General features: G+C 42.3%; 1 protein-coding gene across 2 annotated transcripts in view; it reads left to right on the top strand.

The window, feature by feature from the left end:
* Positions 1-10,270: 10,270 nt before the first annotated feature.
* LOC112806790 (uncharacterized) overlaps positions 10,271-24,372 on the top strand; it is a 909,505-nt gene continuing 895,403 nt past the window's right edge. Inside the window, exons 1-3 of one of the 2 annotated variants that reach the window (XM_073889073.1) lie at positions 10,287-10,603; positions 10,815-10,929; positions 14,990-15,116. In XM_073889073.1, the coding sequence (XP_073745174.1) occupies positions 10,915-10,929; positions 14,990-15,116 (142 nt within the window). In that variant the 5' untranslated portion in view covers positions 10,287-10,603; positions 10,815-10,914. Of the gene's footprint in view, positions 10,930-14,989; positions 15,117-24,372 lie in introns of both variants that reach the window. The other variant, XM_073889074.1, reaches the window with a different exon arrangement.

The raw sequence follows: 24,372 nt of genomic DNA, 5'->3' as shown, positions 1-24,372 counted from the left end.
TAAAGCCTTTTGTGTCCATTCCGGGAGTCTCATGCCTTCTGCCACCAGCCATGAAACGGGCAAGCTAATTTGTTTTGACTTGTAGTTATAAAATCTAACACACTTCACATTTCTTGGCAGTCTTGGTGACAAGGATGAGGCAATGATTGAGTCATGACTCTTTGGAAAGAAAGGGACAAGGTCCCTTTGTGGGTCTGGTTTGGGATACAGAAGGCTCTCCAGGACCAACAGTAAATTCTCTCATCCGGGTGTTAGACCTGGATGGTGGTGAGCAGGGCCTTCCACTGTCTTACCTGTTAATGAAGGCTGCTGTGGGGCAGGGGGGGAGCGGGGGGTAGGAGGATTGAAACAAGCAACCTGATGTGCTTTGTTCTTCAGTCTTCCCCTGGCAGAAGGATGAAGGGTCTAGAAGTATTGTTCATTCCTCTCCTGATGTGGGAGAGGGAGGGACAAGGGGTCCCCAGAGCCGGTAAAGAGATCTGGGTGCATCAACATTGTAAGTTAATGTGATTGAGCTGCATGTGGCCAGTAGCCTGCTAGAAACCAAAAGAAAATGTGCCTTGCTAGTACCTTACTTACAGCACACTGACAGTCTCTCCCCTGGACCTCCTGATGTCTCTGTCAGCCTACAACCTGACTTCAACAGCTTTAGCAGCAAGCTTCAACACGCTTGGGGGAGGGAAGGAACTCAAACTTGTATAGCTTTGTTGGATCAGGTGCCATGCCACCATCTTACATGGTTGTGGGAAGGGAGGCTAAGTGACAAGGACTATAGGGTCAAGTATGCAAATAGGCAGGAATAAAGAAACCTCTAAGCCAGGCCACCCTTCATTTTCTGGGAGGTGCAAGGGGGAAGCCAGCTCAGACCTTAAGGTGAAAAGCATTGAAGAATGAAAAGTGGGGGTATCTTCCCCACTGCCCTGGCCATCCCCCACCCACCATGTTAGCCTTTTCTGGCCCCTTGCATTCTCCAAGCTCCTGCTCAGGTAGTAACACAATCTTACTGCAGCCTCTGACTCATACAGATGTTAAACATTCTCATCTGTGTTCACATAGGGGAAAAAAAGGAACCAAACTCATCTGGTAAGGTTTGGGCAGGGTTCACAGCGAGAGAATGTAGCTACAGTGATGATGCTGGTGCTAATTCCACATCCCGTTGCTCCTTCTACATCAGAATCTCTAGTAGGGACTGATGCAGGATGTCCTTGTACTTCCTTGTCCCGCAGTGCCAGAGGGGATTATTCCCATCTGCTGAGGTGCAGGTAGAGAAGTTGAAACCATGCCGCATAGGGGTAATGAGGTTGAGACTAGAAGAAGATTTAAATCTTCTTTTTCAGGGAACTGCTTTCTCCTAATCAGCCATTGTGTCTTTTCGGACCCCACTAACAAACCTACTACCTGTCTCTGCAGAAGCCTGGACTTAAGGTCAACTGATAAAGTTCTAGCCCATGAGCAAGCTAGGCCCTACATTCCCTACCTGGGGTAATCAGACCATGACCCCATCCAGTTTATACTGGCTCTCAGAGCTTGCCGGTACCCTCTCTCCTTGTCCTAAGATAACCTCCTGACATCAGGGGCTGAATTTTGCCTCCTTCTAGTGTTAAGTCTCCACCTCAACGTGAACATGGGATGTATGATACATATATGTTTGTTCAACATTCATGCTCCCTCTTTCCTCATGAACAGTCTAACACCTGGATGAGAGAATTTGCTATTGGTCCTGGAGAGCCTTCTTTTTCCCTAACCAGACCCACAAAGGGACCTTGTCCCTTTCTTTCCAACTTTTCATTAATATGTACTTAATCTCAACCCCTGTGATTATTAAAACAACAACAACAACAACAACAACAAAATTGTTCTTACCTCCTTTGGGGAGGTGGATTTGAGGCTTGCCCTCCTGTTTCCTTGTCTGGCTGCCTCTTGAATAAACCTTTCCTTACAAACCTGATGTCTCAGTGATTGGTTTTGCAGTGCATTGGGCAGACGGACTTGGCTTCGGTTCCAAAGTGTTGAAGAGACACAAGAGACATTTGCCCCCTTTGGGCAGGTCGGAATCTAGCATAAGTGTCTCTACCCTCTGCTATCCAAATGCTCACTCTATAGACGGTCTGTTTGTTGGCAAGTAACAAATCTCAGTGTCAATAGCACTGAGTCGTCCGTATTACATCTCTGACATTAGGGATGGCTGATAAAACCAGAAAATAATTAGAGTCCTGTTTTCCAATTAAAGTTTGTTGGAACTATGTGAGCAGACTTACAACACTCGATTCTTCTAGTGATCAAAGAAAACTTGGTGATTTTGTCATTTGGAGCCTCCGGCAAAGGGAGACAGCCTCCACCTGAAGGCCCCCTCTTGGGGCCTTGGACTCAAAGCTACCCTGACACAACTAATAGTGATGTGGATTCTAAAAGAGGCTATCCAGTTGCTACGGAGCTCTGATTAAAACTGAAACCTGACCCATAGAGAACTTGGACCTCGCCAGCCCAATGTTTTCATTTTGAGGTAGGTGAACTTGGTAGGTAGAGAAGACCCAAGATTTTGCTTGCCAAATAGATATGGTGTGTGTGTGTGTGTGTGTGTGTGTGTGTGTGTGTGTGTATTTTGGTGTGGCTTACAATTGTAATTTACTCACAGAATGGGATACTTCTGCAGTAATAAAAACAAATGAAATTCATTTGTATTCAACAACATGGATGAATCTCATAAACCTAATATTGAGTGAAAGAAGTCAGACACGTGGAAATATATGCTATTTAGGTATGGATCCTTAAAAGGGGGTCTGAGAACCCAATTCCATCATGGCAGGGGGGTTCCGCACACCAACAAGTAATTCTCTGAGACACCAGCAGTTTGTCCTACAACTCAGCTTAATTCTGATGCCTAGAGACAGCATCAGATTCCATAGGTTAAGGGCTCAGTCCCACAAGACTGCCCTCCTCCCTCTCTTCAGATGCCAGGAGCAAACCCAGGTTGCCAACCTGTGCTTCTTACCAACCAGCTATAGATTGGAGGTTCCAATGACCTTCTTCCTTGGGTTCAATTAATTTGCAAGAGCAGCTCACAGAACTCAGAAAAAGTTTACTTACATTTACCAGTTTATTTGGCTACAGTATATTTAAAAGGAAACCTGACTCACCCAAGCAAATTCTCATCTATACAAGAAAAGTCAGGAGCTGTGTTTGGTGGACATTTTTTCCAATCATCATTTGTACCCTTCCAGGGCCTGAAACAAATCTTGCTGGTTCTATAGGGTCTCTGATTCACCAAGTGTCTTCTAAATATCTGTCCCTGGTTCACTGATGGGTCACAGGAGCTGACACCCGATGGTGTCCACTGGGCTGCTGTGGCCGTTTGGCTTCAGAGCCAGCCATGCAAAACTGAAAGAAGTATAATCATTTCACTCAGGGGTCAGAACTCAGGGTTTTGGGTTGTTGCCCACGTTCTAGCGATTTGGTCTTCCATGTTGGACCCTACAGACTGTCTGATTAAGGGCACCTTCTTTGGGGCTGCAAAATAGAAATAAACCTCAGCTATTGATCTGTTGTCTGGGTCATTCACTTGAAAGCTCATGGTGAGGACCTCTTTTCTGAGGGCACTGACAACAGTCAAGGTGCTGATCAAGCCTGGCTCTGTGTTGATGCAGAGGCTATCACTGCATGTCAGAGTTGTGGTTGCAGGAGAAAGTTGACCTGTTTGTCCCATGGTTTGGGAGGCTCCAGCTCACTCCTGGCAGAATGACTCCATTGGACCTTTGACCTGCCTCTCCAGTTCATTGGTCATGCTTCACCACTGCTGACACATTCATATAGGTTGACTCCAGCCACACCACTGTGGCCTTTGAAATGAATCTGCATCACCTTTTAGACTTTCCAGTCCATTTGCACCTTGACCTATGTTATGCCTTTTATCACAAAAACTACTAAAAACTGGGCTGACCGATTTCACTTCCTCCTGGTCCAACGTCTTGGTTAGGCAATTTGGTGAGTAGATGTGACTGTCCTTCAAAAAGGGATTATCATTTCTCTCAGCTGCTTCCAGGAAAAGGATGGAAGGAGTAGTGGGGATTATATGGAACTATTTTCCAAATCTGAATTCCATACTGACCATTCCTTGGCACAATGTGGCTTTCCTTCCTTAGTGGCCACCCCAGGCCAGCACGGTTTGTATACCTCCAAGTGATAGCCAAGCGCAAAGGTGGTTATGAGACCCAAATGTAAGTCTGGTTACATTTTATAGAGAAGAATTTGTCTCTTTTACACCTGACTCTCTGGGATGAAATGTCTGGGTAGAAATAAGCGATGATTGGGAAAAAAAAAAGTGAAATTGTAGATTTTGTAATGGGACACATTGATTTTTTTGTAGGCAAAGGAAAAGCCAAAAACTAGCACTCTTTTTTTTTTTTTTTTTTTTTTTTTTAGGGAATACCTTAGCCCCAGGAGGTATGAGAAGAGAGAGTGTTAGTGATATTTTGTCTTTCTGAATCTCCATCCCTAGGGCTTCCCTCCAGAAGCAAATAACCTCCATCCTGCTACCGCACTCCAACTGTTGCAAGTATCTTAAATTTAATTGACTGCTAGCTCTGCCGTGACAGTTAAGCTGAGTATCTCCAGTGAGTGATCTTGGCAGAGGTGGCCATAACAGCAGGAAAGAATCGGGTGAGTATTTTCTATTTCAGTCTGAGTGATGGTCTCTAACAGAAGGGGGTTTATCAAGAATCCAGGTAATTAGGTGCTCACATGTGGAAAAGGGGTTCTCCTTGGGTAGAATGTATAAACTTAGAAAACCTCATTAGAACAGGAGATATAGCTTGGTAAGTTTTTATGTGTGGGAAATAATTCTAAGTGGGGAATATAGGATTTCAATTGCCATGATGATAATAACCCAAACTTCCAGTCTCCAGAAAGGACTCTGAATATAAATATTATTTAGTGAGAAATGAAAGAATGGCTGCTAGGAATTTGGCCTCAGGGATGATCTTTACAGACTGTAGTTCAAATCCTGGGGAATTTCTTTCTTCTTTACCACTACATATACCTTTGTTTTGGTGGATGCATGTTAAGGTCTATAGATCTGATTCTCAAGCACCTGACTTTAGTCAACTCCTTGTTTATTCTTTTTAAAGGAGTCCCCCATACGGTGGAAGCTTTGGATTAAAGCATTTTTTTTTTCAGTAATTTTGGATGTAAACTCACTCAGTGTGTTCAGAGTTGCCAGCAGTATGTCCATTGGCACCACCTGCCTATTGAGTATCTTCCAGGCCATCATGATCAACCTCAGGAACTCAGAGCAGAAGAGCTTAAAATGAAAGCTTCCAAGTACATTGGCTTTTTGGTTACCCTATGTTGGAGGTTGCAAATGCTGGTAAGCATCATAATTCCTATTTATGTGTCTGGCAAAAAACGGACAGAAAAATAGGACAGCAAAAACATCACAAAGCAAAAGGATTGGGCATACAGTTCTGGAATAGGTGACAAAATTACACAGTTACTACATGCAGAATTGTTATCTTCCCTGATGTTGCATGTTTGGGACTTAAGAACTGCTCCAGAAGCTCCATGATGTTCATCCTATACAGACATATATTCATAGGACCAACTTCTCTCCCAGGTCCTCCACTGGGACAAGGGCCACCTGATATGTCTTTGTCTTGGTGAACACCTTAGTATCGTTTTATGTCATCTCTTTCCTCTATTCAGTTTATGTGGTGGTTTTGGAGAATCCTAGTTGCTGGCTCTTGAACACCTCTGCTCTAATGACTTCATGTTTCTCAACCCTCAGCCCCTTTGACAGTTGGCACCCCCATTTATCCTGGTTCTGTTGTGTTTCCTTTACCTGTAGAAGTTACATAAACTCTCCCAACCTTGGGGCACCTGGGTAGCTCAATCAGTTAAGTGGCTGACTCTTGATTTCTGCTCAGGTCATGATCTCAGGGTTCTAGGACTGAGCCCTCAGTCAGGCTCCATGCTTAGCCAGGAGTCTGCTGGAGGATTCTCTCTCTCCCTCTGCCTCTGCCCCTCTTTCCACATGCTCCCTCTTTCTCTAAAATAAATAAATCTTTAAAAAAAGATGTTTAAAAAATCTCTCAATCTTATATGAAAGATCTAATTTTATGTTTTTCCCCCACAATTACAGTCACTTCTTCAGTCATCCATATCAGAATTTTAAGCTCCAATGAGCCGTCACTTAACTGTAAGAGTGTGAACAGTATGAGTCTCTGCCCACATAAGATTTATAATTTAGTGTTTAGAACCTATGGTAGAAAGAATAATGCCCCCCAACACACACAAAAGATATCCACATTCTAATTCCTGGAACCTGTGAATATGTTCCCTTATAAGGCCAATAGGACTGTGGAGATGTGATTAAATTAAGGATCTTGAGATGAAGAGAATATCTTAGATTATCTATGTGGGACAAGGCTCAAAGAAAGTTGGTGTCAGAGTGAAGGGATATGAGAAAGACTTGAATAAAGATCAACTTTGTCAGTGAGAGGACATTATGACACGAATATATAAATTCTTAACAATAGTAATTTATAAACTCAATGCAATATGGATAAAGGCCCACCAACATATGTGTATGTATGTGGGGGTGTTACATGTTTTATATCCAAAAATGTTGAGTCCCCCATACTAGAGTTAAATGCATAGTAGTTACACCTAGATGAAATTTAGTTTGAGTATGTCATTGGGTTTCCCATTGCCTTCCTAGGCTCAGGGTGGGGCAGTTTCCAGGGGAATTCAGACCCACTGTAAGATGCCTACTGGTTGTCAGAAACCCATCATTTACCCCTATTCTGTTTAATAGATTTCCATCCACAAAAACAAGTGACCGTAGGCTCTGGCAGCAACTCAGGGGATTCTAAAGTTGTTCCTATGAGAAAAGAGGTTTCTGACTGTGGATATGATGGCTGCCTACTTGCATTCCCCCTGTAGATGCTCTTGTAAAAATGGCTTCCTTTTTATTATGGAATACTTACGAGCACTGCATCTCATATTACAGCGTTTCTTCAACATTGTCCAAAACATTATCAGAATTTCATGTCTCAATATTATTTTATGTCCTTCAGTCCCAGGGGCCATCTTAATGAACACCCAGTAGCAAGCTAGTAACTGTATCTCAGATGGTATATATCATGCCCCAGCATCCAAAAATTTTCTGGTCCCAAATCTTAGTGGTCACCATTAGGTGGCACTCAAAGGCTTTTGCCATTAATTCCAATTTGCATTACTATGCATTGCAGCCATTTCCAAAATCATTTCTGAATGGATCACAGGGTTTCAAAGACAGACAGACAGAGATTGAGAGACACTACTTTTTATAAACGAGAAATGACCTGTCTTTCTTAGGTCCTAATTCAAATATGGACTCCTTTTGGAAATAGTTTCATGGCTAAGAGTTAGCAATATTCCCAGATGTAGAATATGCATCTTTTCCAATCCAAATAGACCAGTCAAACATTGGACTTCTTGTTTAGTTCTAGGGGTAGGTAAGGATATCAGTTTCTTTTTAGTCACCCATGAATCATCATGGGTGGCTTCTGCCCAGAATATTCCTAACAATTTCACCATTTGGGTAAGTCCCTAGATCTTTTGGATTTAACGAGTCTCTTGGTACCACTAATGCATTTAGGTCAGTTCTACCTAGCTTATTCTTCAGTTTCTGAAATTCTTATATCATCAATATAGCGTATTATTACACCCAGGACCTATATTAAAGCCAAATCCCTTCTAACCAAATTGAGACAGCAAACTGGTGAATTCAAGTAATTGTGGCAATGGAGCAAACGTAAACTATGATCCTTCTTACATGAAGCTAAACTGTAGTTAGCTCTTTTCTGAGATAAGGCTGAGAAAAGAAACATTTGCACAATCAGTGAGGACCAGTCTCCTTTAGCCTGCTGAAATTCTTGCACTGTTGGAATCATGTGAGGGACGGCTGATGCTATGGGTGGCATTGCTTTATTTAAGCTTCAGTAGTCTGTTGTTAGTCTCCATGAGCCATCTACTTTTTTTCATGAGTCATACAGGGCTATTGCACAGAGAATTTGTTGGTACCAGCATGCCAGCTTTACACATGTCACCAGGAGAGTCTATGCTGCTTCATTCTTCACCCTGATTAATTTAGCAGACTATGGTCCCAGGGTCCCTGGTGATTCAAGGTAAGGTCAGGTTTCTCATCGTCATCTTTATTTTCTAGCTGGTGGGTTGAGTTTAATGAACTCTTCTTCCAAACATAAAGTCCACAACGGCCCCAGTGTGGCTCATGGCCACTTAGCCTCATCGCCTTTCCACCTTTCTCCACCGTGTTCAAGTTAGAAACAGACTGGATTTTACTAAACTCCGCACCAACAAATCCTGCCCCTACCACCCACATCTTTTTCCTCCTTCCATTAGAAGATGACCTGTAATGGCAGCTGCCCCTCAGTGCCACCACATTTCTTTCTGCATGTTTGCTTCCTGTAGGGTTGGATTTCCCACACATGGAAGGATAAAATTCAGCTTTGTTAGCCTTAAAGATAAAAACTGGTTATTTTACAACAAAAGATGGGTTTATTTGAGAATAAAAGAGAATTGCAATCTGGGACAAACAAGCTACTGCAAAACCCTAAGCAAGAATGGGGAACAAAAGAGAGATGCTTTTTTTTTTTTTTTTTAAGATATGCTTTATAAGGAGAAAAGGGTTAAGTTGGGAAGGCCATGACAAACTAACAGCCCACTGGTGTCAACTGGGAGTTCAAAGTATGGCAGCTTTTCATTGGCTGAGCTGTTGCCCAGGTTGGGGGGATTAGAGTAGTAGAGTGGTATCCAAGTGCAAGGTCAAGTCCCTCTTTTCCTATTGGGTCTGCAATTGATCAGGAAGGCTAGGGCATGAGAGCTCCCCCCTGCCAAAAGTTCCTAAGTCCATTTTAGTGAGGTTTCTCGTTATTGATTTTCACAGCATCTAAACAAAGCACAGCTTTGGCTGTTCTCTAATGGATAAGATTTCTGCTAGCCAAATAGATGTTGTCACCTAGTCTTAAAGGCCACAGTATGTTCCTTCTCAAATTTCTGTCAGTCTGCTACAGTAGTAGGCAGACCCTTTATCGCCTCACTCTGTTTGGGGACCTCCAGGAAACACCTTACATCATTAGTTCCATCAACTGATGAGTTGGTTGGTAATGGAATAATTGACCACCCACCCCATCCCACAGGCACTAAGTGTCTGTGAACACCCTGGGTGGGGGTACCAACTGCAGGTATTGGGACACAAGGATGGCCCAAAGTGGGAAGAGCCTGTCTGGCTTGTGCTTGTTTTCACTGTTAGAAGAACTTCTGCGGGCTTGTTTCTCATATTCAGCTTTTATTCCCTGTCATGCCCCCTGACAAGCTCTACACACTTGAGGGTGACACCCACCTCTCCATTCTTTGTTGGCCAAAGTTGTCACTAGGACCCAGGCCAGGAGTATGTTTTCCACCCTCTCTTCACACCTGGAAGTGACAAAAAAGGAAGAGAAGAGGAGCAAAGGAGAGCAGAGAACACAGAAGGGGTGGAGGTGGGGAAAAGAAGAGGAGGGAAGGAGAAGGCAGACAGGGTGGAGAGTGGCTGGGAAGGTGAGTGGCACATCAGCTAGTGTGCTCCCCTGGCCCAGTTTGCCCAGGACTTTCCCAGTTTTAGGACGAAAAGTCCTGTTTCTCAGGAACCTGGTCAGGCCAGGGAAAAGCAGGACAGCTGGTTGCCTGAGCTGCGGCAATTACGGGAGAGCCTGTGTGACCCAACAGAATCTGGCAGAAGTAACCGTCTGTCATTTCTGAGGTTAGGTTATGAAAGATAATGGATTCCCCCTGAGATTCCCTCTTTCCTTCCTGAACCACTTGCCCTGGGGGAAGCCAGCTGCCCTGTTGTAAACATGTCCAAGGAGAGGCTTCGTCCCGACGATCACCTGAGTGATCACATTCCAGTTTCCATCGCTTGCAAGACACACGTCTCCACCTGCTCGCACCGAAAGATTTTGAATTTAGCCATTCTCAACTTTTTGAGCATACCTCCGCTTCTAATACAAGCGGCCCTCATAACTCCCTTTTACTTTAGATTTATAAACATTAACTTAGAACAGGCAGGAAGCAGCTCTCCTCCACAGCGATCAAAAAAAGGCTGAGAAACAAGCACGGCGGGGCGGGACTAACAGACCCACGAGCTCGCCCCGCCCCCACGCGCGCTGCCTGCCCAATCTCAACCATTCTTCGCGGCCCTGCCCGAGTCCCGCCCCCTGCACCCTCCTTTCCCGTCTGCGCGTGTGCAGTCGCCGGCCGACCCGGAAGTGAATTGAGCTGAGTGACAGAAACGTTCGGGGGAGTGAAATTTCGGACGTCCAGTTTCAAACCCGTGCTTGGCGCGCCCGCAGCCTCCAGTCTTCCACGCCGGGGTTCTCTGGAGGTTGCAACTGCGGTCGTCGCCTTCCTGCCCACGACGAGTCCCGGCGTCGCCGTGAGTCGTTCCGAGGCCTGGTGGCGCCGGGTCGCGGCGTCGGCGTCCGCGGCCGCTTCTAGCCCCTCGATTCGTGGAGACCGCGGCTTCGGCGGCTTCACTGCCCTCCGGGTCCTCCGTCCCGGATCCGCGAAGGTCGGGGCTGTGTTCTGTGCGGCGTTTGCTGGGGGCCGCTGCAGCCGGGCAGTGAGCTGGGGGGGGAAAGCGGAGAAAGCGCCCCACTGGCTGGTCTCGGTGTGCGCCAGCCCCTCCTGGGGCGGTGGGCGGCAGAGGAGTGCCTTTTTGCTGGTTGAGGTCCTCCCTCTGCGTGCGGTTGTGCCACAGGAAGGGGGTATGTGCCTTCTAGGCATTAGGCAGCCTGGGTTCGGCGCTCACCGTCCCCTTGTCAAGACGGATCTTATCCGAGAATTAGGTCCAGAAGAGGAGGAAAGGAAGAGGGGGCAAAAATGACGCGTTCCCAGGTAAAATTCACATTCTCTCTTTTTTTTAAAAAATATTTAATTTATTTGACACAGAGAGACACGGCGAGAGAGGGAACACAAGCAGGGGGAGCGGGAGAGGGAGAGGCCGGCTCCCCGCGGAGCAGGGAGCCCCATGCGGGGCTCGATCCCAGGACCCCGGGACCCTGACCTGAGCCGAAGGCAGACGCTGAACGACTGAGCCACCCAGGCGCCCCTAAAATTCACATTCTTGGTTGTTCCTTCTCTCTTTCCTGAAATGCTGGGGGTTTTTTTGGACTTGGTAATGTGCTCTCAAGCTCTCAAGGGTCCTGCCTAACGTTTGCTAGAACTCACCCCGGCCTTGCCTCGGTGCCTGTCATCTCCACTTACATCCCGTCTCACCATGACCCAGAGACGTGGAACCTGTGAAGAGGCCCTGTTGGGGGATTATCATGGGCAGGGTTTCATACGCAGGTGTGAATCAGAAACTGGGAGTGGGACTTTGGTGTCACTGCGGCTGGCCAAGGGGATTGTTTTAGGAGTTGCATATGAACGCATTGTCAGTTCCTTGTAGAGCTGCGTAAAGAAGAACTGCGTTAAGAAAAACAGCGTTAGGGCGCCTGGGTGGCTCAGTTGGTTAAGCGACTGCCTTCGGCTCAGGTCATGATCCTGGAGTCCCGGGATCGAGTCCCGCATCGGGCTCCCTGCTCAGCAGGGAGTCTGCTTCTCCCTCTGACCCTCCCCCCTCTCATGTGCTCTCTCTCTCATTCTCGCTCTCTCAAATAAATAAATAAAATCTTTAAAAAAAAAAAAAGAAAGTTAAAAAAAAAGAAAAACAGCGTTAAGCGAAATAAGTCACGCAGAGGAAGACAAATATCGTATGGTTTCACTCATGTGTGGAATTTAAGAAACAAAACAGATGAACATATGGGAAGGGGGAAAAACAGAGAGAGAAGGAAACAAACCATAAAAGACTCTTAATGATAGAAAACAAACTTAGGGGTGATGGAGGGAGGTAGGTGGGTGATGGGTATTTAGGAGGGCTCTTGTCCTGTTGAGCACTGGGTGTTACATGTAAGCGGTGAATCACTAAATTCTCCTGAAAACAATATTACACTACATGTAAACTCACTAGAACTTAAATACAAATTTGAAAAAGAAGGAAAAAAAAACTGCACATTAATGTGCTATATTAATGTGCAGGAACAGCTGGAAAATGAGACTAAGAAAGGGAAACCTATTGTTCCTGATTTTACAAGGCATTTGAAGCTAAACAAGTGAATCAGCATGTTTCTGGCTCTAAAATATTAATGATTTGGATTACAATGGAAAGTTCTGAAACATATCAATGATAAAGGATGTTTTATTGTATAATTTGTTTTAACAGTATGTTCTTTAATATCACTCACAGCATATCCATCCCATGAGGACCCTTGTTCATTCAGGGACTTTTGTGTAGCAGGTGTTTTACCTAAAAATGTTTCAGCTATTATATTGGAGCAAAAAATTAGTCTTTGTCATCAGAGTGGATGGAGCCAAATTCTGTTTCCACCAATTGTTACTAAAATATTACATTTTTTAAATTTTTATTTTATTTTTATTTTTTTTTTTAATTTTAAGGATTTTATTTATTTGACAGAGAGAGACACAGCGAGAGAGGGAACACAAGCAGGGGGAGTGGGAGAGGGAGAAGCAGGCCTCCCCCTGAGCAGGGAGCCCAATGCAGGGCTCGATCCCAGGACCCTGGGATCATGACCTGAGCCGAAGGCAGACGCTTAATGACTGAGCCACCCAGGTGCCCCTGATTTAAACATTACATACCATGTATCTTTGTTTTGAGGTAAAACTCCACAGTGTTGCACATTTTGGACTAAGAAGTAAAACATCTCCTTCCCTGTCATGCCCCCCATCATCACTCACCACTTTTGTAATCACTATTGTCTGTTCTATGGAAGATTAAGTGTATGTCTTATAAAAATGTATTTACCTATCATTAGCAGATTTTAGTTAAAATTCTTCAGTGAAGGGGCACCTGGGTGGCTCAGTCGGTTAAGCGACTGCCTTCGGCTCAGGCCATGGTCCCAGGGTCCTGGGATCGAGCCCCGCATCGGGCTCCCTGCTCCGTGGGAGGCCCGCATCTCCCTCTCCCACTCCCCCTGCTTGTGTTCCCTTTCTCGCTGTCTCTCTCTCTCTAATAAATAAAATCTTTAAAAAAAAAAAAAAAACTCTTCAGTGAATGTTATATTGTGATGTTTTATTCTATACATATACCTTGGAGTTGTTTTCGTGCTAATACACATAGAGATAGCTTGTTCTTTTAGATCCTCATTAAAACATTCTCTGGATGAAGACACATGGATCCCACGTGATTCACAATGTCCAGACATTGTGTGCAGTGATGAATAGCAGGAGTCCTGGCCATCATCCCTTGTGTCAGCCTCAGTTTTAGTGGAAATGCTTCTGTTGTTTACTGTCAATCATGATGTTTACTGGAATTTCCTTACTTGATGCCTCTAATTTTTTTTTAGCATGATTTTTAGTTATTCAATAATTTCTTAAAAGAGCTAATGCTTTCATAATTTTTTTCTATTTTAATTTATTAAATGTAGAATATTAATAAATTTTATAATCTTCAAGCATTGTTTTATTATTGGATAAACTCCACTTGGCTTATGTTTAAATGGGCATTTAAATGGGCAAAATTTTGATATTTACATATAGGTATTTAGTGGAAAAGGTAAAGTTTTCTATTTTCATTTTTGTATTTTTTTAACTAGGCTAGTACAGAGTAATGTTGACAACAACCTAATTAAAAATAAGTACAATTTCAGGGGCGCCTGGGTGGCTCAGTCATTAAGCCTCTGCCTTCGGCTCAGGTCATGATCCCAGGGTCCTGGGATCGAGCCCCGCGTCGGGCTCCCTGCTCCGCGGGAAGCCTGTTTCTCCCTCTCCCACTCCCCCTGCTTGTGTTCCCTCTCTTACTGTGTCTCTCTCTGTCAAATAAATAAATAAAATCTTTAAAGAAAAAAAAGTACAATTTCTAAATGTCCATTTTACCAAAAATACTGAAATACACGAGTAAAAAAAAAATTTAAAAAAACTCATCCCAAAAATCTGTCTGCAAGGACTACTTTTACTGAAATTGTGTTTATGTGTGTGTGGGTGTATGCGAGTAGAAACCTCTGGTGTATATAAAAGATGCATTGTTTCATAAATAACTTTTATATTTATTTTAAGCTTTGAAAATTATTCCTAGGAATTTTTCGTGGCCTTAAATTTTTTTCTCTACTAACTCATTAGTGAATTAATAGTGGTAACAGTAATAACATACTACATATGTGCATAGATAATGACATTTTCTGCAGGTCCCTGTTTTTAGCTTTGAATTTGTTTCATGTTTTCTCACTTAGGAAGCCCGCTAAAAGTAGAGAACTACTTTTAACACTGTATCTGTTACTTAACTGTGTGATTCTTCAGATTCAATTCTAAATTCAGAACACCTGGTTAAGGTGCCGGCTCTGCCCTTTCTTAGTTATCTGACCCGAGGCTAGTTTCTTAGAGTCTCTGTGACAATTGCCTCCTCTATAAGGTGGACACAGATATTTCTCTAATATTATTACACAAAATAATACCCATTTGAGTAATGTTTAGCACATCATAAATGTTTAAAAACTTTTTGTTTCTGCCATTATAATCATCACATTCTTACATTTTATGCTTTCTTAAAAGGCACTGTCAACTTTGTAATCTTTAAAGACACTACTCATAGTGTAGCTCATCAGAGAAATAATTGGTGTGTAAAATGTATTATCTAGCATGTCTATATAGTCCATCTTGTGATGCATTTTTTATTTATATATTTTGTTCACAAAATTGTGGAACGCACAGTGATTTTGTGGATTTATGTATTCTGGTTGAGAAGTATAATAACACAAAATTAGGGATATATGATTTGCTCAAAATTATCTTATACTGATTTGTCACCACAGCCAAATCAATCCTTAACACCTCTCTCCTATAATTTGTGTGAAGATAAGAACTCTCCCTGTGGTCTCTTAGTTTAATGTGTTTGTCGTTACAGGTGCTGTTGACCTTCAGGGATGTGGCCATAGAATTCTCTCCGGAGGAGTGGGAGTGCCTGGACCCTGCTCAGAGGGCCTTGTACAGGGACGTGATGGTGGAGAACTACAGGAACCTGGTCTCCCTGGGTGAGGATAGTTTCCCTCCAGAAGTCGGGATCTGCCCCAGTGAGTTTCTTGGGGGCCCCTGCCCTGCTTGACTGTGATTGAAGCTATATTGACTCTGAATTGAAAGCTTCATGTGGTGGCACCTGGACTTTCATCTCCTCCTTTCTTCAGATGGTCTGCCCACTCCTCACTAGATTAGTGTTGCTTTTACCACTTGAGTAATCATAAAACCTTGTAACAAAATTTTAAAATATTGCATTCCCTGGTTTTACTTCCCTGCATTTGAGTCAGTAAATCCAGAAGAGAGCTAGATGCCTATACATGTAAAATACTTCCTAAGCCAGTCAGTGGACGAACTTAGTGTAGACTCTTCCATCCTCTGCTGAACAAAGGCTGGGATTATATTCTGGAAAAGCCCCAACATGTAACTCTCCTTTTTTATGAGCAGGAATCTCTCTGACTGAATGTTATCTCCATTTTGGAGCCAGGGACAGAGCCGAGGGCTGTGGAGGGTGAGGTGAAAATAGAGAAGAAACCAAGTGGGTGGGACTATATCCAAGAGGTGAACACTGGTAACAGCTGAGATGGTCAGAGATGAAACTGCTTCATGAAATATTGTTTGAGAAACGTTCCCCAAAGAGGAGAGGTCTATGAGAAAAGAAAAGTACTTGTGAGCACTCAGAGGAAATCTCCCCCATTACTCTGTTCTGCAGACACGGCATTCCAGCTGATGCAGAGACAATGGCAGTCTTTATCATGACCTGCAACACTGTTACCTGGCTGCTGTGACCTTTTTGGTCCCTTGGCTTTGAGAGGGATGAGAAGGGCTGTTTATAGGGGTCCTCTTTTCCTCTGGTCTCTCCTTCCATACTTGATACCATCTGATTCCGGCTGATCCATCAGTTCCTCCACAGTCCTGACGCCAGGACCTGTCTGGGTTTCATCCTCAGTTCCTCTGTCCGGGAGATAGGAAAACATTGGCTCCTCCTCCACTGCACTTGGGGCCCCAAGGCTGCATGGGACTGTCTCAAGGCCTCCTAGCCATTTTGTCAGGCCTGCTTTTGCCACACATCAAGAGTATAACCAGGCAATGGGGTGGATCTTCTGAGACGGCTAGTCAGCAGTACTCTACAGATAGTGGACAGAGAGGTTGGCTCTTTGAAACCCAGTCCTACATGGGGAGGACTTGGTTTGGTTTGGTTTTCTCAAAGACCCTGCAAGATCGAACCCATTGCTTTACTTCTGTTATCGTGCTTTATTCTCCGTCCTGCACCCTGCCTAGGCTAGTGATGCAGATAAAATTTGGCTCGTACAGATTCTATATTTTCCTAAGTCTGTGCAATTTTGCTTTTGAAACATGTTTTCCTAGGGTCTGAAATATCCTCTTTTTCTGCTGTGATAACCCACTTTTAGTTGATGGACAACTTCTGGTGAACTTATCCGTGGAGGGGGTCTATTGGGTAACAAAATTTTTGAAGGAGAATACTTTGATTAATGTATTACAGGGCTGTCCTGCCACTTACAGAAGTGCCCAGTGAAGCCCCTGAGTGGAGTGGTCAGCAAGTCCTAAGGAGGCTGAGATAGAAAGTATCAGGAGAGTCTGACTGATGAGTGATTATAGTTCTCTTTCTGCTCTTTGTGGAGTGTCACAGAGTCTCTCAAGGGCCGTGTGGCAATGTTGCTCACATATCTAATGATTATTCCCTTTGAGCCAGCAATCATAGATGTACGAACTTATCCCAAGGAGAACATTGTTGCAACTGTTTATCTGTGAGGCTTTGACCAAACTAGGGTTCGTGCCAAATTGTTTACCCCCTGCATGCCACAGTGTTCTTTCCTCCAAACAGATATGATTGGATGCATATGAGGGAACTTACGAAGTTAAGTGATGCTTCTTTTTTCTTTTTTTTTAATTCCAGGATTTTTAATATACAGTGTTATATTAGTTTCAGGTGTACAATTTTATGCCTCCATTTTTAAATTCTAATTTGTTGTGTTTAAACCACTGCAGTTTTCATCATGTACATTTCCATGAATTAAAAATAAACTAAAAAATTTAATCATTAATTACCTATTTTTGATGACACTCAGAATTCTGTTTTATAGCTCTGGTTTGTGGGCCGCTAGATCAAGGAATAAATATTTTAAAATATATATTACAAGATTTGCTTCTTGAGTGTTGATGGTTATGGCTCAGCAACAGTTTCCCCAAAACCTATTCAAACTCCTGAATTTTGTGAAAAAATTATCTTAGTCCCTTTATTTCTCTTTCACGTGATTTGCCTATTATTAAAGTACCCCTTTCTCAAATTGATTGGATTTGTAAAATTGGGAATATTGGATATCTTTTTTTTTTTTGAAAGATTTAATTATTTTATTTGAAAGAGAGAGAAACAGCATGAGAGTGGAGAGAGTCAGAGGGAGAAGCAGGCTCCCTGCTGAGCCAGGAACCCGATGTGGGACTCGATCCCAGGACTCCGGGATCATGACCTGAGCCGAAGGCAGTCGCTTAACCAACTGAGCCACCCAGACGCCCGGGAATGTTGGATATCTTGAGAAAATATCTTTTTTTTTTAATTACTGTGTTCATCCTAGAAATCATTAAATTGATTTGCCATAATTTGTTACATAGGATATCTTGCTTATTCTGTAGTATAATTTAAGTTTTCTAAATACAACTTCTTGGATTTTATTTGAATTTTACTGACTTTTGTATTTTGGTACAAAATCCTTTATTCTAATAATTAATTTCCCTGTGTAGATTCATCAGGTACACATCTTATTATACTAAGCTAATGTTTGACTTCCTCATTGTATTTTTATTTATTTTTTATTATGTTATTTAATCACCATACATTACATCATTAGTTTTTGATGTATTTTATTGGGAAGTTAGCCAGTCTCTTCCACTCCATGTACATCCTCACCACTATTGCTTATAACTCGTTGTGTTTTTCACAAAATTTTTCATGTTCTGGAAATTACATTCTTCAGTTAACACTTGAAGCTGTTTTGATCTTCGTCTTTTAAACTGGGTTCCGTAAAAAGTTCACCTGGTCCTTGTTGACCCTCATGTCAGTACTCTCCTGCTCTCTGACTACAGCCAACTGCTGATGTTGCTGGCCACCTCTGTGCACATCTAACTCCTGCATGGCACTGCCAAAAGTTGCTTCTGCAGTCCCCTGCTACTAACACTGCCCTTTGGTAAAATCCATTCCCCACTGTGTGTCATTAAGTTATTTTCCCTTTGAGGTTGCCTATGTTGTGGTGATAGTTAACAGAGTCAGAATTTATTAATTTTGGATAAGGACATATAACTTCCATTGATCCACAATAATAACTATATATCTGCCTATATATAGTAAGAGCATCCCTCACCTCGGGCGCCTGGGTGGCTCAGATGGTTAAGCGTCTGCCTTCGGCTCAGGTCATGATCCCAGGGTCCTGGGATCGAGTCCTGCATCGGGCTGCCTGCTTCTCCCTCTGCTTCTCTCTCTCTCTCTCTCCCTCTGTCTCTCATGAATAAATAAATAAAATCTTAAAAAAATAAAATAAAAAATAAAGAGCATCCCTCACCTCATGTCTCCTTATGCCAGCAGTTGTGTGAAGAGATCCAAATATATGAGTTCAGATAATTAGAGGAGGCTGCAAAAGAAGCTCTATGATTATTTTTTAAAGATTTATTTATTTGAGAGAGAGAGGAAGAGGAAGAGCATGAGCAGGAGGGGCAGAGGGAGAGGGAGACTATCAAGCAGACTCTGCACTGAGCATGGAGCCCACCGTGGAGCTCAATCCCAGGACCCTGATACCATGACTTGAGCTGAAACCAAGAGTTGGATGCTTAACCAGCTGTGCCACCAGCACTATGATTTTTATATAACAAACAAGCACACTTAGCCTCAAAAAGGTTAGCATGCCAAATTGGTAAATTTATATTTATAAAACATGTAATTAATAATTTGGTTGGTATGTTATTTCTTTTTAGCTAATCTATCCACATCTCCCCCAAAGTTCAGACCTTGACAAAACCTGCTACCTTTGTTTCCCTCCAGCAAGCTCTTTGTCCTCCCCACCGGGGATTCATCATCTTGCATCCATGTCACTCTCCATTGCTGAATTCTTGACAGACTTTAATGGCATCTGTATGTGTATGTAGAGTGAGTTCATCCATTCTCCCCTTGATGGCCGTGTCCAGACTTTGGTTGCCTTTTAAGAACACTTTAAACATGTCTCATGGAATATATATGTAGGACTCTCTTGAGTAAATGCTTATAAATAGAAAGCCAGGGATATCCCATTTGAGAAATTTCAGGGAAGGTATTAGAATAGAGGTAAACCTGTATTCGTTCCACTGTATCATGGTAATTGCCTTCCTCATATCTTCCATTCTCTCCTGTCCCCCCACACCCAGAGTACATTTCCCACAGAATGGGTCAATATTGTGCCACTTGCTAAATCAGTTCATGTCTTCTTCTAAGATAAAGAATTTTACTGTCCTAGCGCAATTGTATTCCCATAAATTTGCAAGCACAGGCTCTGTTCTTCCACCTTCCCCCAGATCGTTCATTGATCTGGATGAAGCACACTGTTTCTTCCTTAGCATATTAATTTTGAGCCCTTGGACACCCAAGTCTCCTCAGCAGCCCCTGTCCTTACCCCTTCTGCATTTTATAAAGATCCCTACTCTTCCAGAGGACAGCTAGTTCAGGATAGCACCATGCCTAGTCACTGTCTAAATCAACACATTCAGGAAGTGATGACTCAGATGCTCTTATCCAGGTGGGATGAGTCAGTAACGATATTAGGAACACAACTCAATTCCTGTAGTTTTCTTGAAGCATTTCCCTGTATGCTGGTGAGGTTTGCTATGACCTTTACTCACTTCCTGAGTGGGCAGTAATGTTTAGTGCTCAAGAACATGTGGTCTGGGCCTGCAGGCCCAGGTTCAAATTTTGGCTTTCACATTTTTTTCTGTGTGAATTAGTGTTGGGTACATAAACACGATGGGCCCGTTGTTTTTATCTGAAATATTATGATAACGTATCTTGAGAATATTTTAAATATGTTAATGCTGTTAGATTTTGAACATTGTATAACATATAGCAAGTACTGGAAATTTGCTTTTCTTTGCTAATACTTCTTGACCTCCTCCTATGTTTAATATGTGATTGACCTTTGTCTGCAGTATATTGTTTGTATTCGTTTTGTAACTTATTTCATCTCAGTGTTGTTTCTTAGTAAATTTTCAAGGCACATACTCTGTGGTATATGTATTCTGTGACACAGAATCGCATTATTAAATGCTGCTTCACAGTTAGAAAATAGCTCTATTGGAATACAATGGCACTAAATTCATATCTTTCAATAGTGACCCTGAATGTAAATGGGCTAAATGCCCCAATCAAAAGACACAGAGTATCAGATTGGATAAAAAAACAAGACCCATCAATATGCTGTCTGCAAGAGACTCATTTTAGACCCAAAGACACCCCCAGATTGGAAGTGGGGGTGGAAAACCGTTTACCATGCTGATGGACATCAAAAGAAAGCTGGGGTGGCAATCCTTATATCAGACAAGTTAGATTATAAACCAAAGACTATAATAAGAGATGAGTAAGGACACTATATCCTACTTAAAAGTTCTATCCAACAAGATCTAACCATTTTAAATATCTATGCCCCTAACATGGGAGCAGCCAATTATATAAGCCAATTAATTAACAAAATCAAAGAAACACAACAACAACAATACAATAATACTGGGGGACTTTAACACCCCCCTCACTGAAATGGACAGATCATCTAAGCAAAAGATCAACAAGGAAATAAAGACTTTAAATGACACACTGGACCAAATGGACTTCACAGATATATTCAGAACTTCCATCCCAGAGCAACAGAATACACATTCTTCTCTAGTGCCCATGGAACATTCCCCAGAATAGATCACATCCTAGGTCACAAATCAGGGCTCAACCGGTACTAAAAGATTGGGATCATTCCCTGCATATTTTCAGACCACAGTGCTTTGAAACTAGAACTCAATCACAAGAGGAAAATCAGAAAGAACTCAAATACATGGAGGCTAAAGAGCCTACTAAAGAATGAATGGGTCAACCAGGAAATTAAAGAAGAATTAAAAAAATTCATGGAATGAAATTTGAAAATGAAAATGAAAACACAACTGTTCAAAATCTTTGGGATGCAGCAAAGGCGGTCCTAAGAGGAAAGTATATAGCAATACAAGCCTGTCTCAAGAAACAAGAAAGGTCTCAAATACACAACCTAACCCTACACCTAAAGGAGCTGGAGAAAGAACAGCAAATAAAGCCTAAACCCAGCAGGAGAAGAGAAATAATAAAGATCAGAGCAGAAATCAATGAACTAGAAACCAAAAGAACAGTAGAACAGACCAATGAAACCAGGAGCTGGTTCTTTGAAAGAATTCACAAGATTGATAAACCCCTGGCCAGACTGATCAAAAAGAAAAGAGAAATGACCCAAATCAACAAAATCATGAATGAAAGAGGAGAGATCACAACCAACACCAAAGAAATACAAACAATTATAAGAACATATTATGAGCAACTCTATGCCAGCAAATTAGATAATCTGGAAGAAATGAATGCATTCCTAGAGATGTATCAACTACCAAAATTGAACCAGGAAGAAATAGAAAACCTGAACAGACCTATAACCACTAAGGAAATTGAAGCAGTAATAAAAAATCTCCCAACAAACAAGAGCCCAGGGCCAGATAGCTTCCCAGGGGAATTCTACCACACATTTAAAGAAGAATTAATACCTATTCTACTGAAACTGTTCCAAAAAATAGAAATGGAAGGGAAACTTCCAAACTCATTTTATGAGGCCAGCATTACCTTGATCCCAAAATCAGACAAAGACCCCATCAAAAAGGAGAATTACCGACCAATATCCCTGATGAACATGGATGCAAAAATTCTCACCAAAATACTAGCCAATAGAATCCAACAGTACATTAGAAGGATTATTCGCACCAAGTGGGATTTATCCCTGGGCTTCAAGGTTGGTTCAACATCCGCAAATCAATCAATGTGATACAATACATTAACAAAAGAAAGAACAAGAACCATATGATCCTCTCAATAGATGCAGAAAAAGCATTTGACAAAGTACAGCATCCTTTCTTGATCAAAATCTTCAGAGTATAGGGATAGAGGGTACATACCTCAATATCATAAAAGCCATCTATGAAAAACCCACAGTGAATATCATTCTCAATGGGGAAAAACTGAAAGCTTTCCCCCTAAGGTCAGGAACACGGCAGGGATGTCCACTGTCACCACTGTTGTTCAACATAGTACTAGAAGTCCTAGCCACAGCAGTCAGACAACAAAAAGAAATCAAAGGCATCCAAATTGGTAAAGAAGTCAAACTCCCACTCTTTGCAGATGATATGATACTTTATGTGGAAAACTGAAAAGACTCCACCCCAAAACTACCAGAACTCATATAGGAATTCAGTAAAGTGGCAGGATATAAAATCAATGCACAGAAATCAGTGGCATTTCTATACACCAACAACAAGACAGAAGAAAGAAATTAAGGAGTCGATCCCATTCACAATTGTACCCAAACCATAAGATACCTAGGAATAAATCTAACCAAAAAGGCAAAGAATCTGTACTCAGAAAACTATAGAATACTCTTGAAAGAAATTGAAGAAGACACAAAGAAATGGAAAAATGTTCCATGCTCATGGATTGGGAGAACAAATATTGTGAAGATGTCAATGCTACTTAGAGCAATCTACACATTTAATGCAATCCCTATCAAAATACCATCAACTTTTTTCAAAGAAATGGAACAAATAATCTAAAATTTGTATGGAACCAGAAAAGACCCCCAAATAGCCGAATAGGAATGTTGAAAAAGAAAAGCAAAGCTGGTGGCATCACAATTCCGGACTTCAAGCCCTATTACAAAGCTGTAATCATCAAGACAGTATGTTACTGGCACAAAAACAGACACATAGATCAATGGAACAGAATGGAGAGCCCAGAAATGGACCCTCAACTCTATGGTCTACTAATCTTCGACAAAGCAGGAAAGAATGTCCAATGGAAAAAAGACAGTCTCTTCAACAAATGATGTTGGGAAAATTGGACAGCCACGTGCAGAAGAATGAAACTGGACATTTCTTTACACCACACACAAAAATGGACTCAAAATGGATGAAAGACCTAAATGTGAGACAGGAATCCATCAAAATCCTAGAGGAGAACACAGGTAGCAACCTCTTAGACCTCAGCCACAGCAGCTTCTTCCTAGAAACATCGCCAAAGGCAAGGGAAACAAGGGCAAAAATGAACTATTGGGACTTCATCAAGATAAAAAGCTTTTGCACAGCAAAGGAAACAGTCCACAAAACCAAAAGACAACAGACAGAATGGGAGAAGATATTTGCAAATGACATATCAGATAAAGGGCTAGTATCCAAAATCTATAAAGAACTTATCAAACTCAGTATCCAAAGAACAAATAATCCAATCAAGAAATGGGCAGAAGACATGAACAGACACTTTTCCAAGGAAGACATCCAAAAGGCCAACAGACACATGAAAAAGTGCTCAACATCCCTCCGCATCAGGGAAATCCAAATCAAAACCTCAATGAGATACCACCTCACTCCAGTCAGAATGGCTAAAATTAACAAGTCAGGAAACAACAGATTTTGGTGAGGATGCAGAGAAAGGGGAACCCTCCTACACTGTTGGTGGGAATGCAAGCTGGTGCAGCCACTCTGGAAAACAGTATGGAGGTTCCTCAAAAAGTTGAAAATAGAGTTACCATACGACCCAGCAATTGCACTACTGGGTATTTATCCCAAAGATACAAATGTAGTGATCCAAAGGGGTATGTGCACCCCAGTGTTTACAGCAGCAATGTCCACAATAGCCAAACTATAGAAAGAGCCAAGATGTCCATCAACAGATGAATGGATAAAGAAGATGTGGTATATATATACAGTGGAATATTATGCAGCCATCAAAAAAGAAATCTTGCCATTTGCAATGACGTGGATGGAACTAGAGGGTATTATGCTAAGCAAAATAAGTCAATCAGAGAAAGACATGTATCATATGATCTCACTGATATGAGGAATTCTTAATCTCAGGAAACAAACAGGGTTGCTAGAGTGGGGGCGGGGTGGGAGGGATGGGGTGGCTGGGTGATAGACATTGGGGAGGGTATGTGCTATGGTGAGTGCTGTGAATTGTGTAAGACTGTTGGA

This window comes from Callorhinus ursinus, unplaced genomic scaffold (genome assembly GCF_003265705.2).
Source record: "Callorhinus ursinus isolate GAN/ISIS: 27379988/994484 unplaced genomic scaffold, GSC_fseal_2.0 scaffold101, whole genome shotgun sequence".
Taxonomy (NCBI): Eukaryota; Metazoa; Chordata; class Mammalia; order Carnivora; family Otariidae; genus Callorhinus; species Callorhinus ursinus.
The sequence above is the reverse complement of the archived record's forward strand: the minus strand, read 5'-3'. Positions and strand labels throughout refer to the sequence as shown.